The following is a 14,303-nucleotide window of genomic DNA, read 5'->3' on the forward strand; positions in this document are numbered from 1 at the left end:
ACAATGTAGCAGTGGGGCTGCCCGTAGAGCTGAGAGGCACTAAACTCCTCTTACATGTTAAAAATTCCTTCTCTCCTTAAAACAAATCCTGTTAACCCACTGTTACCTTGCTCTGTCTGTACTAGAGGAAATGGTATTGTGGTAAAAGTGCAATCACTTTCTCAGAGTCTGGACCAAAGCTATGGGCCCTAGAACTGGGTAAAGCAGGGCAGGTGGTGAATTAAAACACAGACTCTGGAGCCAGACTGCCCAGGACTGAATCCTTGCTCTGCCACTTCCAAGTTGTATGATGTTGGACAAGCTGCCTAACCTCCTGGTCTGTTCTCTCTTCTGTAACATGAGGGTAGTGATAAAACCTACCTGGGGTTGTTCTAAGGATGAAGTAAGTTACCATGTGGTGAGGTGTACATGTGTGTGTGCTTCCCTTCTTCTATCTAATGGCAGCTGGGAGTAACTTAGAAGGGGAAGAGGGTATGTGACCAAGGAGGGAACGTCCTTTTATACTCAGGCATTCCTCAATGAACAAAAATACTATCTCCTGCCCTAGGGTGACACTAAAAATCCTTGAGGGACAAATGTCATCTGGCTACAGTCATTTTCCATAATTCCTGGAGTTTATATGAGTTGTAAAACATGTATCATGGGGGTTCCCCTAGGGCTCTCTGGGGAAGCAATTGGGGCAATTGCAGAATTTCTTCTGGAAGAATGGCTTTTAACAACCAACATTTAGAACTCTGTTCCATCTTAGCCTTCCCCAAAAAACTCACCAGCACAGTGGATCAGATCTGTGGCTGCTCTGTTGGATCTGTGTAAGGGCTATGTTGCCCAATTTCCTACACAAAAACTAATGATATCAACTCTCTTTCTTCCCTGTGCTCTGTCCCCTCCCCAGCATATCAATGACAGAGGGTTGTCACGTCTGTCATGTGATTTTTGACTTTAGTTCTAAATGGTAATTTTTAGAGAGGTTTCCTGTTAGACAGTCAACTTCCAATAGTGGTCAATGGTCAACAAAATACTCTCTAGGGCTGAAGAGGAAAGAAAACAGTCTCTCCATGACTCTTGGGAGACGTGGAAGAGGGTAATTCTCAACCCACTGCAGGAACCCACAGACAGCCTGCCCAAAGGAGTTGGCAATGAATAGTCTTATGTATTTCAGTTTAGCATGCACTCACCCTGGACTCCAAGAGAAGAAAGGAAAGCAAACAATTAATTCCTCTCCACCTATAACACCCAGATGGCTTGTTGCCTACATGACCCATAAGCTACCATATCAGTTTTCACTTTGCTGGTCGGGAATCTAATGTGAGGAGACCTATGTTCTCATCCTGGCACCAACCTTGACTTGCTGAGTAGTCCTTGGTAAGCCACTTGACATATTTGGGTGCCATTTTCTTCTTCCGTAAAATAGAGCGCCATGATCCCCATGAAGGGAGAATGTGAGGATTACTAAACTAACACTGATAAGACACCTTGAGCTTCTTGAGAGAGAAGCACTTAATAAATAACCAATATTAAAATGATTATACATTCAGGGATCCATATTTCCATTAGACGGGCTATCGTGTTACTTAGCGTTAAGGAATAGAACACTATTCATTTTCTATTTCCTTATAACAGAGTATTAAGGAGTATTAGAAATGATTCACTGGTTTACTTAGCACTGTTCTCCATTTTCCTAGACAGTCTTTCTGAAATGAAACAGACCTTCTTGGAAAAACGAGTAATATATCCAGCAAATGCTGTAATTAATTTAATATTGGCATTTATTTCTCTCTCACTTTTTAATCACTGTCTGATTTTTATTTTTTAACTTTCTTGAGAGAGAAAAGTCTAGCTGTAAGTTAAGAAGAGTAAGAACATTTTCCGTTGCTTAATCAAAGATAGAATAGGATGCTGGTATAGAGGGGAAATGGTCAGCTCATATTTTTTAGTGAATTTCCAATGCTCTGGCTGGACTGGGACCTGACATAGAATCATAGATAGTGTCCTCCAATAGGAAAGGACTTATTTTTTTAAAGATCATCCAATGCATGTCCTTGACACTGAAAGAAAAGTACCCGCTAGCCATGGACCCACTTCCTGCACACAGGTAGCTGGAAACATCTGGGACATAAGAGACAGAAAACCTGCTTGAGTGCCCCTGGCACGCCTGTGCTGCCTCTCCTCTTCCACTGCACTGGCTGGGCTCATGGAGCCTCAGACTCCTGTAAAATGGGAATCACACTATCTGCTTTGAAGCATTGCTGCAATAAACTAGAGTGTGTATGTGGAAATGTATCAAAAAGTAACAGCCGCTGGTCAACACACAAATATCTTAGACATACACAGGCTCCCTGAAGATGCCAAGACTAAATTATTCAGAAGAGATTGATCCATTTGGGGGTTGTATGGGCCAAACGTTGGCTCCCAGGGTGGTTCTAGCACATTCTAAGGATGCCTTGCTACGGCAGTCAGGGCGTGCTTGAGGAGTACAAACTTATTTTAATATTAGTCTGGGCAAAACATCATTAGGCAAATTGCTGCAGCAGGAGGGGGAAAAGACAGAAAACTGCATGATATACTCTGATGTCAAGTATAAATGTTTTTATTTTCCCATGCTCTTCTCCCCTCCATTCACACAGATATTTGAGAGCTCACAGTATGCAGCAACATCATAAAACCCTCGAAAGCAAAATGCCCTTGGAGTTATACAGCAAGATCAGATACTGAGCTTCTCAGTAAGAACTAAGCTCATTTGCCAGAGAAATAAAGACTCTTGAACTTTGTAGATCCTATCACTTGACTCCCATCCTTGGAGTCAACTGGGGGACACCCCAGATTCCAAAGGCTGAGCCATCTACATATGGCCTAGAAGCACACCTGGCCCCCACCAAGGACCCTGATACCTTCTCAGGTGGAGATTGTGCTGTACGCAGGGCATGTAGGTGTTGCAATGCGCTCAGGTGGCAACTCTGGCCAGGCTTGAGCAGAAGAGGGATCTGGCTGCCCGGAACCTCTGCCTCCCATCTCTTCTTATTGTCAAGACCATTGAGGGTAAAGACCAAAAAGAAAAAGATCATCTATTTAGGGCCTTCATCTTGCTTCCTAGAATACTGGCCCCACAGGATCCCCTAACAGAAACCCAGGTTGCTGGGGCTCAGTGCTCTGCCCAACAGGAGCCAAGAGTAAAGGATGGAGCTCAGTGACCTCAGAGTCCCTAGATTCAGGAGCTGCCAGCCATTTCTTCCTTCCTTCCTTCCTTTCATACCTATCCAGTAAACACTGAAGGTTTAGGATGATTACATTTTTCATATCAAAAATACAAAAATCTGTAGTCTGACAAGGGGTTACCTACACTTTGACGTTCGTCCCACTGAGTTGACAGTTCAGGTTAGAGATTAGGAGACCTGAAGCGCGCTTGAGAACTACCTAGGAGGTGAGATGAGAGGTGAGGACAGGGCAGGATGATCTGGGGTACTGGACGGAGATGCATTACCGGAGGGAGTTCAGAGTAGAGGAGGAGGGACATGTTTGAGTACACTGAATGCAGTTTGTGATGCTATTTTTTTGGCGGGGAGGAGCAGTCTGTGAGACCCAGGTGGATAGCTACAGTAATGAGTGAGAAATATACTCCTGGAATTGAGGGGAGAGGCTGGGGTGGGTCACAGATGAGTCGTGGGTGAGATTATCCAGGGGGAGGGAGACAGAAGAGAGAGAAGAGGAAGAAAAAGAAATACCCCATTTGATTCAAATGTATGATATGTCAAGATCATTGTACTGTCATGTGTAACTAATAAAAATAAAAAATAAAAAAACCCAAAAACATAAATAAATAGAAAATTATATAGGGGAAAAAAAAAGAAAAGAAAAAGGAATCAACCAAAATGATAAGGAGGCATGAGGGACTCCAGGAGAAAATGATGACTTGGATGCTAAGAACAGAGAGTTTTTAAAAGCAGGACGGACATATCAACAGGGACAAATACCAAACCCAGACTCCTCAGCTGGGCTGTCAAGTAGCAGGGCATAGGTGGTAAAGGGAGCAAAACATTTTTCTTATTTTGGTTCTAGAGATGTCTCCTCAGAGAGATTATACCCTGATGTGGGGAAAAAGGAAAGTATCCCATAATCAACTCTTAATGATCTATGTTCATGGAAAAGCCCAGATAACTTTAGATTGTTGGAAATTCACAAATTATTTCTGGTTATCTTTACATTCAGAGACACACTTGCCATCACTTATGATTTGGGAGGCTTTGTCAATAATTCTTAACTAGAAATTATATTATGTAATAACATATGCAGGAAACGGGCCATGACATGGGACCCCATTAATACATAAAATGTTTATGCTTTTGTGCATCAGTTTAAAATTAAGTAATTAAAAATAATTCTTCACAAGGCATTTCACTTTGAGTTAATGATTTCTACTTTTGCACAGGGGATTGATTGCCACCAGATGCTCACGTTTTGGTGATGACTGCTCATCAGTCAGGTGAGTTCATAGATAGAGAACTGAGAGAGAAATTCTATATTCTTAGAAATGATAAACAAAATTAAGCACATTTTTCATTCCAAGATAACCATCAATTAGAGAAAATTCACAAAATAATAAATACCCAGTACTTGGCTTTAAGTCCCGTAGCACCATCACACTGGAGACGGCCTCTCCGTGTAGTTTTTGATCTAGGCTCTCGGGGTGGACTCCACCCATCTACACTTCAACATTAGCGATTCCTGCGGAGACCTCTTTGGGTCAGATATAGCAAAGTTCATCTTGGACTCACTCTCACCAGGATCACCAGTAGATCCAGGAACATTCTCTCTCGAGCTGACTTTTTGGTACTCTCTAAGCATAGTGCCTCTCACACAGAATGTACTCGATAAATGTTTGTTGAATAAATGCATAAACTGTCAGTTCTGTTCAGTGTAAGCTGTTCATTCCAGCGCTCATATTTTGCTCAGTTTGGCCCTGTTATAAATCAGATCTGAGCAGCCATGTGGCATACTGGGGCCTCCAAGGGGAGGCCAGAGGAGGGAGGAATCCAGGCCACGCTGGGGAACTGTACCAGAACCAATGGGAGATATATCTATATTTATATCTATATCTATGTGTATATCATATCACATCATATCTATCTATCTACCTATCTATCTATCTATCTATCTATCTACCTACCTACCTACCTAGCTGACATGTTGGGGGAGCTGCTAAGTCCAAAAGGTGAATATATCTGAATGGGCACGATGTCCATGTTATTGCCTTGGGTCAGAATTTTTTCTCCAGGAAACCTGAGTTCTTTGCCTTTCACTGACTTCAACTTATGGCATGAGGCCACTCACAGTATTGAAGGATTATCTTCTTTACTTAAAGTTAGTTCATTGTCGACATTAATTACACTACAAAATACCTTCACAGCGATGCCTACTTGACACATAAAACTTAATATCCCAGGAACTAATACAGTCATAGGTCTGTGGTAGTAGTAATCAATTGGCCAACAATTCAACGGAGGATGACCAGAGGGTTGGTGACTTGGGGTATAGTTCTGGCCAGAGTTGATATTCAGGATAATGGTGTTCTGCATTCAGAGAAGCGAAGCCACAGTCGTTGCGAAGTGGTAGAAACACTCAGGGTCAGGTGTCTTTGGCTACCTGGTTCCTGGGCGGTGGGGGGGTGTCTTTGGGTCACCAGGAGAGCTCTTTCCTCAGTGTTAATTAAGAAATCAAGGCCGGAGCCTACTTGCAGCTACAGCAGGGTGGTCTTGAAAAAGGCTGTGCATCTCCATGTCTTTTGGATGTTCCCTCAGGGCCAAGTGTAGGGAGGAGGAACCTCAAAACAAGATGCTGGTTGGAAAATTGCAGGAGGACAGGGGGACAGTGACCGGAGCACTGTCCTGGAGCTGGGAGGCCTCACCCCAGCCTTGCCCTGGGTCAGCTGCAAGTGATGCTCCAGCTTCCTTATCTGCGAGTCAGGGATTATGGTACCTGCCTCCCTCTTCAGAGAACGGCTCTGAGAACCAAATGAAGAAGGATGTGCAAAACATGAGGGTGGCAGGCTGGGGTCACAGAGAGAGCTGGGGTCACACAGAGGGCTGGAGTCACTCTGTCCTTGGGTTTGTACCCTACCCTTTGCCTTATTAGCATGTGGCCTTGTCCTGGTTTTTAAACTAATCCCATCTCAGTTTTCTCATTTCTAAAATAAGAACAACACAACTGTGCACATTTCCTGGGACCGTCAAAACGAAGTACCCTAACTGGCTGGCTTAAAATAACAGAAATCTTTCACTTCAAAGATCTAGAGGCCAGAAGGCCAAAGCCAAGGCATCATTAGAGCCAGGCTCCCCATGCAGGCTCTAGGGGAGGAATCTTCTGGTGGTTTCTGGCAACCCTGGGTGTTCCTTGGCTTATAGACACACCACTCCCATCTCTGTCTTTGAATTCTCCCCTATGTGTCTGTGTCCAAATTTTCCTCATCTTATAAGAACACCCTTCATTGGATTAGGGCCCATGGAAATCCAGTATGATCTTAACTTGATAACATTTGCAAAGACTCTATTTCCAAATAAGGTCACATTCACAGGTCCTGGAGCTAAGACTTCACCATGCATTTCAAGGGGAGACAAATTCAACCCATAACCACAACCCATGTCACAAGCACCTGGTAGACTCTTGGGGACATAGAAGGTACTCCACAAATGGGAACTATCATCAGTAAGAGGACAAGAGGAGGACATTGGCTGGGAGGGGTCCAAATGTACCTTACTGCACAAAAACAAACATCAATAACAGCCTGACTGTGAAATCTTTGCCTTTCTTTCTGTCTTAGCCTGTGGAGTTTGAGATTTCAATGGCATCACTTCCTCCAGATGATCTGGTCATCTTTCCCAGGTCAGGTGGTAACCATGAAGGACACTGAGGCCCAGCACAGAACATCACTCATCTGAACAGTGGGCCTGTTACCTAGGGTCCATGACAGGAGATGACCCTCCTAGAGAAACCTGGGAACAGCTCCCGATGCCTCAACAGCTGCAGCGATGGGTTCCAGCTGGGGGTGCAAATGTCCTCTTTCTCTAGGGCTGGGGTCACTTCAGCAGGCATGCAGTCCTTTCCTGTTGGGCAGCCTCTTGGTGCCAGGCTATGTACAGAAATATGCATGGCAACTGAAGTATGGACACCAAAACTGACTAGAGAGCTGGGGAAATCCATGTAGCTGCAAGCCAGTGTGGATGAAAAGAGGAGAGAAAGGCTCTTCTGGTCCAGTTTGGTAAACTAGATAAAGACAGCTATTTTCTGTGAGCACAGCAATTGCCCACTTGATAGAAATGACCCAGCCAGTCATGATGGATATCAGGGATCATGTCCATCCTTGGCTACTTATTGGTGTGTTCTCACACACTCATTTTGATGCTCACTTTAGCTAACCTAGCCAGAGAAATCTTTTTGTGTGGGCATGGGGGAGGGGGTATGGTGCAGAAGACAAGGTAAAAATGACATTAGATATTTGCTCTGTATGCATCAATATGAATAATCAGAAGAGGAAGAAGTCTGTATTCCCTAACCAGACACAATGCTCAGAGTGAACACAAGTGGATCTGGGAATCGAAGGAATCTTTGAGAAGGTGGGGGGTGACTTATCTAGGCTTCAGGCCCTGCCCCCGGGAGAAAGAAGTGTGACTGACAGAGGCAGTCACCGACAGACTATGCACCAAGTGCTACCAGATTACTCTTTTGGTCATCCCTATTCATGAGCCATTTTTACTGGAAAGCTCACAAGTGTGACTTTTCCATCCCTCCTGGTTGCAAGTTCTCACAGCTGATGGAGGAAAAAATAGCCCAGCACATTTGCATTTAAGTCTCAAAATCTAAATATTTCCGTGAGTCACTCATTATTACCATATAACTCAGTGTTTGCATGCAAATAACTTTAATGACATAAATGCTTATAAAATAAGTCTCTTACCATATGAACTCGGTAAAGAATGCTAATTCCCAGCGTCATGAATGGCTTAGAGAAATCAATCACCTTCTCACGTTCGGCTGTGATGGTGAGGCCTGCCACAGCCAGATCTGCTTTCTGAAAGGAACAGAGAGATCCCATCAGCGGGGTAGCCACGTGAGGTGAGGTGGGGCACAGGGACTTGTGACTAGAGGCTGTCCCCGAGGAGAGGTTACTCGGTCTGGCTTCCTGGGTTGGGGAGAAGCCAGCGTAGCCCAGATCCGAACAATCACCCTGGAAAGGACAGGATGTTGAAGCCGTGGCTTGTGTTCATTCCTGGTTAGAGCCCTCTAAACACACAGGTGATTTAGAAGCAGGAGGATCACTGCTAGATTGTTCTGCCCTGAGGAGGGGCTCAGGAGGGGAGAACTGGCAGTAGGCTCTGGAGTTCTCCGCACTGAATAATTTGTATTCCCCTTATTCACTTGTCCAGTCTACACAACTTCTCGGAGTGCCTTTGGCAGGTGAGATACTTCAACAGGGAGAGTCACAGTGAGAGGTAAAAATGCCAGGAACACAGGCATCTGAAACAGTCTAATGCAACCCCGCTCATTTCACAGAAAAAAAAGGGATGTCAACAAATTGGGCACGGGGCCCAACGTCACAAAGCCCACCCTTGCCAGAGATGGGGCTGATTCAGGCCTCCTGATCACTGACCAATTACATTGTTGTCCAGATAGAAATTCAGGTGTCACTGGCAGGACCAAAAGAAGAGTCTCTGGTCTTTTTGATGCGAAAGAACCAAAATCTGTTCTGAAGAGCTTTTCCTTCCTTTCTCTTTGCCTCCTAATTGCACCTGGAGTGTTCATTTCTGATGGGATCTGGCCCAAATGAGGGCCCACTGGAAAAGGAGATGCTGTAGGTTTCCTTTCCATCCCGTTGAAAGCAAGCTCATTCCCTATTGGTCTGTTCTTGGATACCTGGACTGAGCTAGCACTCAGTTCTAGTCCAGGTCTGCCCTAACTAACCACTCAACCAACCAAGGCTAGTCTCTTTGCTTCTCCAGGTTTCCTTAACCTCATCCACAAACCATGAAATGTTAAAAGTGCTAGACCTGTCCAACATTTCTCCAGCATGGTTCTCAAAATGCAGTCAGTCCATGGGGCCACCTGCATCAGAATCACCTGGTGAGCCAATCAATGTGAATTCCAGAGTCTTTTTCACACCCTGGATCTGACTCTATTGGGAAATTACAGGACTCGTATTAACAAGTTGCTCAGGTGACTTATACTGATATTTAAGAAGCATGTTTATAAACCTAGGCACTATCTTTCAGACAAGCCTCTGGCAATTTACATTTCAGTTTTTTGATCAGTTCATGCAAAAGATGAACAAAGAAATGAGGAAAAGTAAAATGTCAAACAATCTACAGAAAAGCCAATCAGTTCTGAATGAGCCCACATGAACACACACACACACACACACACACACACACACACACACGATCCTTGCTAACCCATTGCAAAAAATGTAGAAAGGGAATAGCTCCCAAGGGAATTGCGATGTATGCCCAGGAAGGATAAATCCATGGGTGAAGGTCAGTTTCTTCTACATCTAAACACCTGTCCTCCACCCTCATACATGTTCCAAACCCTGACCTGGCAAAGGTTAACAAACATCTAGAGTCAAGGCATCCTTAAAAGAAACTAGAGTGCAGATGAATGAGATCTTTAATAAAGAATGGAAACTGAGTGACTCATTCTGTATTTCTCTAAGAGAATGTTGATTACTCCTATCAAATGAATCAACCCTTGGATTAGAGAGTGGAGTTTGATTAGAAGATTGCTAGTGCCTTCATCTGGGGGACTCTTTAGAGGGCTTCTTGGGTCTTTCAGAACCTCAGCCTCTCCATGACTGTGGCCCTGACAAATGTAGTTTGTGACATGGGCACAGAGCAGCAGAAACCAACTAGGAAGGCCAGCAGGTGCGGCATCCGTCCAAGCGGTCAGGTTTGCTGGAAACTGACAGCCCCACCCTGCCTGGAAATGGGGGAGGTAACAAGTTCAAAGCTTTGGACTGAAGAACAGATTAAGGAAACTAAAACTGCTAAAATGGACAAAGGGTAATCATAGCACCCAGTCTTTTCTCTGGTTATTTTCCTTAAATTTAAATCAATTAGCCAAAGTAAACAATGCTATCCTCAAATTTTTTCCCCATATTTAGCTTTCCTCCAAAAAGGGCAAACTTTGGATTAAAAGCTGGAAACCATTTCACAAGTTTACAGAAGTTGGCCAACAATGACATTATGCTAAACAATTCCATATGTCCATATGGGGAGGAAGCTGGAAATGGAGCACATCCCACTGCCAGACCTCTTCCTAAATACATGCAGAATGACCGCATATCCAGCTGAGCCTGTGCCCCAAGCCCGAGAGGGCATTTCATTCTAGTCACAAACAGACACTTCCCCAAACTGGGCCAAGCAGAGAAACCACTTCCTGCCCACATTGCTGACTCGGCCCCATCCCCACTTCTCTTTTCTTTGTCCCCAGTTCAGGGTAATTTGGGGACAGAGAAGGCATAGAAGGAGGAGAGAAAGGGCAGCAGCAAGCTACAAGAAGCCATGGAGGTTTGGTGATGCTTGTTTCTTATGTTTAACTGACTCGCTATGGAACGGTAATGATCTAGCTTGGCTTCGGTGCACCCCAGGGTATCAGACCAATCACACGGGACTGGATTATTCCAAGAGGCGTGAATTCGTTTATTTTCACCTTAGTTAAAAAGACATTATACTATAAAGCAGCCTTCAGATGAGAAGATAATGTGCCATGAAACCAAACTAACAAGGAAGGGGCTGGGGTGTGAGAATGCCAGGAACCCCTGAGTGGAGGCGGAGGGCAGGGCGGCCACAAGGGCAGCACATCCAAGGCCTTCTGCTCCTCCGGCCTCTCCTGGGCCGGGGGTGGGGGGGCTTGACCTCCACTGGAAAGAGCAGTGGACAGGACAGACAAGTGGCTCTTGTCTCCACTGGGTTTCAACCTCATTGTGACCTTGGGCAAGTTATTCCTGTCTGGAGTAGTCTCCTCAACTATAAAATGAAAGGGTTCAACTAGAGAGCTCACCAGCTCTTGTCCAGCTATAAAGCCCTGTGCTTGGTCTGCCCAGCTGGAGGAAGTATAGCTTGGTTTAATCAGCCCCTGCTCTGCGGAGAAGATGACGGCGGTCAGGTCAGCAGAATCGAATGGTGGGGAGCAGATGAGGGGACCGAACTTGGGGAGAGGAGCAGCGGACCCAAGGCAGAGATGTTTTATTTTAGAGGTGTTTCATTTTATTTATTTAGGGACATTTTACTTTATTTATTTTAGGATTCTGTTTTTAGGGGAGGAAATCTGGAAAGATCGGGAAGGTGCAAACGATCTGAGGAGTGCAGGCCTGAAACTGAATCTCAGGGGACTGTGAAATCAGAAGAGACCAGGACAGCAGGAGCCAGAGAGCTAGGGTCTGTCGGAAGCAGAGAAGGACCAGAGCAGGGCAGTGGCCGAGAGCTCTCCACGTGTCATAGGTCCTGGTCATGACGCGGGTGTGCACACTTGCACAGGGGCATATACAGACATTGACTGAGCATAGAGGCCTTTCTCCTCTCCCCATTTTTGAGGAAAGTGTTCCTGGAAGAGCTTTGTGTGCTGCCTCTGAGCCAGCCCCACTTTTATCTCCTGGGTGTCTGTGGCGTTGATAAGAGAAGGATAGGCAGGAGCCAGCCTAGGCCACTTCCAAAACACACGCTCCCTTGCCTCATGGGGTTCAATGGGGGTCACACAACCACTGCCATTGCTGTCACAGCCCAACTGCAGGGCCCTGGTCTTTGTCACTTCAGCCTGCTGCTCCCATCCGGGCTTCCCAGAGAACAAGTCAGAGGTGTTCTGATGGCAGCAGCAGATCCCGGGCCACCTGAAGCAGACAAAGCCTGCCCTCTCATCCTTGCTTCTTTATTTAGACAGCTGCTGCCCCCTTTTGGGCAAAATCCTCTCCCTGGTGCCTGGCAGGGTCTCCACCCTCACACCCACATGGAGGAGGCAATGGGCAGGAGGCTGCCATTGCCACTCACATGTCCATGAGCAACGCCTCTGCATTCTCAGGGACTCATCTTTTTCAGCTGTAAATGGGTGCAGTGCCTGCCTATTGATATGATGTGAGGGTCAACAGAGACGATGGGGGTGGAAGCGCCTTAGAGGCTGCAGAAATTGCAGAGTGCTGCCACTTCCAGAGGATGAGCGTGGGGCAGACTCATTTGGACTCTGTCACTTACTAGATGTGTCTTTCAGCCTCTATCCACTCATCTATAAAGTGGGATAATAATAGTCCCCAACCCTAGAGCTTCACAGGGACAGTGCCTGTGAGTGCTGACGGGCCTGGTTCCAAAAGTATTTGCTGCAGGATGGCAATGGTGATAGGGCGCTGGTGCACTGGACAATGATGGTTATCTCAACAAGGGCCTCTGGGGAGATCTTAGCCCATGATGAGTTGTAGGTGTGTCTGGAGGTGGGCAAGCTTGTTCTCTGTGCGATGCTGACTGTGCACCAGTACCCACTCCCCTACCATCACTCAATCTTTGGTAGTGTTTTTGCTTTTTTGCAGTACAGGAGATTGAACCCAGGAGTGCTCTACTACTGAGCTACATCCCAAGTCCTCTCCATTTTGAGACAGGGTCTTGCTAAGTTGCCCAGGCTGGCCAGAAACTTGCCATCCTCTTGCCTCAGCCTCCCGAGTAGCTGGGGCTACAGGCGTGCCCCCACCACATCCAGCCCTCTGCTGTTGTTTCCCAGGTGCCCTGGAGCATGCACACAGCTGTGTCAATACCACAGCTTCCCTGTGGTATTGTCTGGCTTTAAAGACCGACATGAAGACCTTCCCGGGCCTCACACCGCCCCATGCTTTGGAAATTTCTAGGGGAAAAAAAATAATAAAGTCCGGCTTGAAAACACAGTCTTTCTCTACAGCCTATTCCTCACTATATGGTTCTTTTCAGGGAGAGTGGATTAAATGACCTGCTCAAGCTCTTCATGATTCTCTCTCAGACACACTGTGCCCTCTCTGATCAGCTTTTAGATCTTTTCTCTCACTATTTTTTTTTACTGCCCCCTCTCTCTTGACTCCAGCCTCTGCCCTGGCCACCCCATCCGGGCCAGCAGCTTTCGACTCCTTTACAAGCCATGGCATCCACAGACCCTGTTTCCTCTGCTGCTCGGGCCCCATGGAGCCTCCCACTCTGTGCTGTCATTTAGTTAACTCTGTAATTGTGTTACTTAACTCTGGAAAGCTTCAGGAGGTTACAGTTGGAATGAGAAAACGCTACACAGAATAAGGTTGTACTGAGCACTCCTGGAAGCCTTCATTCCAAGGTAATTGCCTCTGGAGAGCCCCTGTATACTGAAAGAACTTACAGATTCCCAAGCAAGGCCTGGCCCAGGGCTGTGAAAACAGGGCTGGCATTATCCGCAGACACCCAGATAGGAAGGAGCTTTGAGTCCAGCAAGCATGGCTTTCCTGGGAGGGAGAAGGCACACTGGGCTCTGGTGGAGCATTTGGAGTGAGGGTGATAGAGAATTGTTGAACTGATGGGAACCTCCAGGAAGCATCGATCGTGTCATGGAGTCTGCCCTCGCATGTGAGATCTCTATATTGGCAGTGGCTGCCTGCAGGGCCCACTGCCCACTCTCTGCTACCCCTCATACTTATCTACAGTTCTATTTTCTTCATGTGAAAATCCAACCATCAACTCCATCTACCCATCGAGGTCCATGTAGAGTTTGCCTTCTCCAAAAAAGGTTTCCCTATCATCTTCCCAGGAACGAGCCCTGCCACTTCTTGGTGGCTAGAGGGGATAAGCCGTGGCCTGTACCACCCCTGTGGCATGAGGTGTCAACTGCCTTGTGTTAGAACAGGGAATCTAGGCTCATTCTCCAACTCTGCCACTTACAAGTTGTATGACCTTAACTTCTCTGTGCCTCAGTTTCTTCCCCAATCAAGTGGGGACAATATTCCTATCCTCATGAAGCCTCAATGGGAATTGAATACAAAGTCTAAGCTCAGCACAGAATAACTCTCAATAAATATTAGCTCTTACAATTATTGCTATTGTTGACATTTGGTGCATATTTTATCTCCCCATTAGAGTATACATTTCTTTTTAATTATTATTTGGTTTTTAGTTGTAGATGGACACCATATCTTTATTTTTAGGTAGTCCTGAGGATTGAACCCAGTGACTCACACATGCAAGGCAAGTGCTCTACCACTGAGCTACAGCCTCCACCCAATTTTCTTGAAGCACGGACTGAGTCTTTTAAAAACTCAACACAAAGAGCTGAGGCCCAGAGAAGTT

At 45.9% G+C, this 14,303-nt stretch overlaps 1 protein-coding gene across 4 annotated transcripts in view; it reads right to left on the reverse strand.

The window, feature by feature from the left end:
• The window catches only part of Grik4 (glutamate ionotropic receptor kainate type subunit 4), a 363,614-nt gene that overhangs the window by 31,456 nt on the left and 317,855 nt on the right, over window positions 1–14,303 (reverse strand). For all 4 annotated transcript variants that reach the window (XM_048795923.1, XM_048795924.1, XM_015489727.2 and 1 more), the window contains one exon: window positions 7,946–8,059. In XM_048795923.1, the coding sequence (XP_048651880.1) occupies window positions 7,946–8,059 (114 nt within the window). The remainder of the gene's footprint in view (window positions 1–7,945; window positions 8,060–14,303) is intronic.

This window comes from Marmota marmota, unplaced genomic scaffold, assembly GCF_001458135.2.
Source record: "Marmota marmota marmota unplaced genomic scaffold, marMar, whole genome shotgun sequence".
Classification (NCBI taxonomy): Eukaryota; Metazoa; Chordata; class Mammalia; order Rodentia; family Sciuridae; genus Marmota; species Marmota marmota.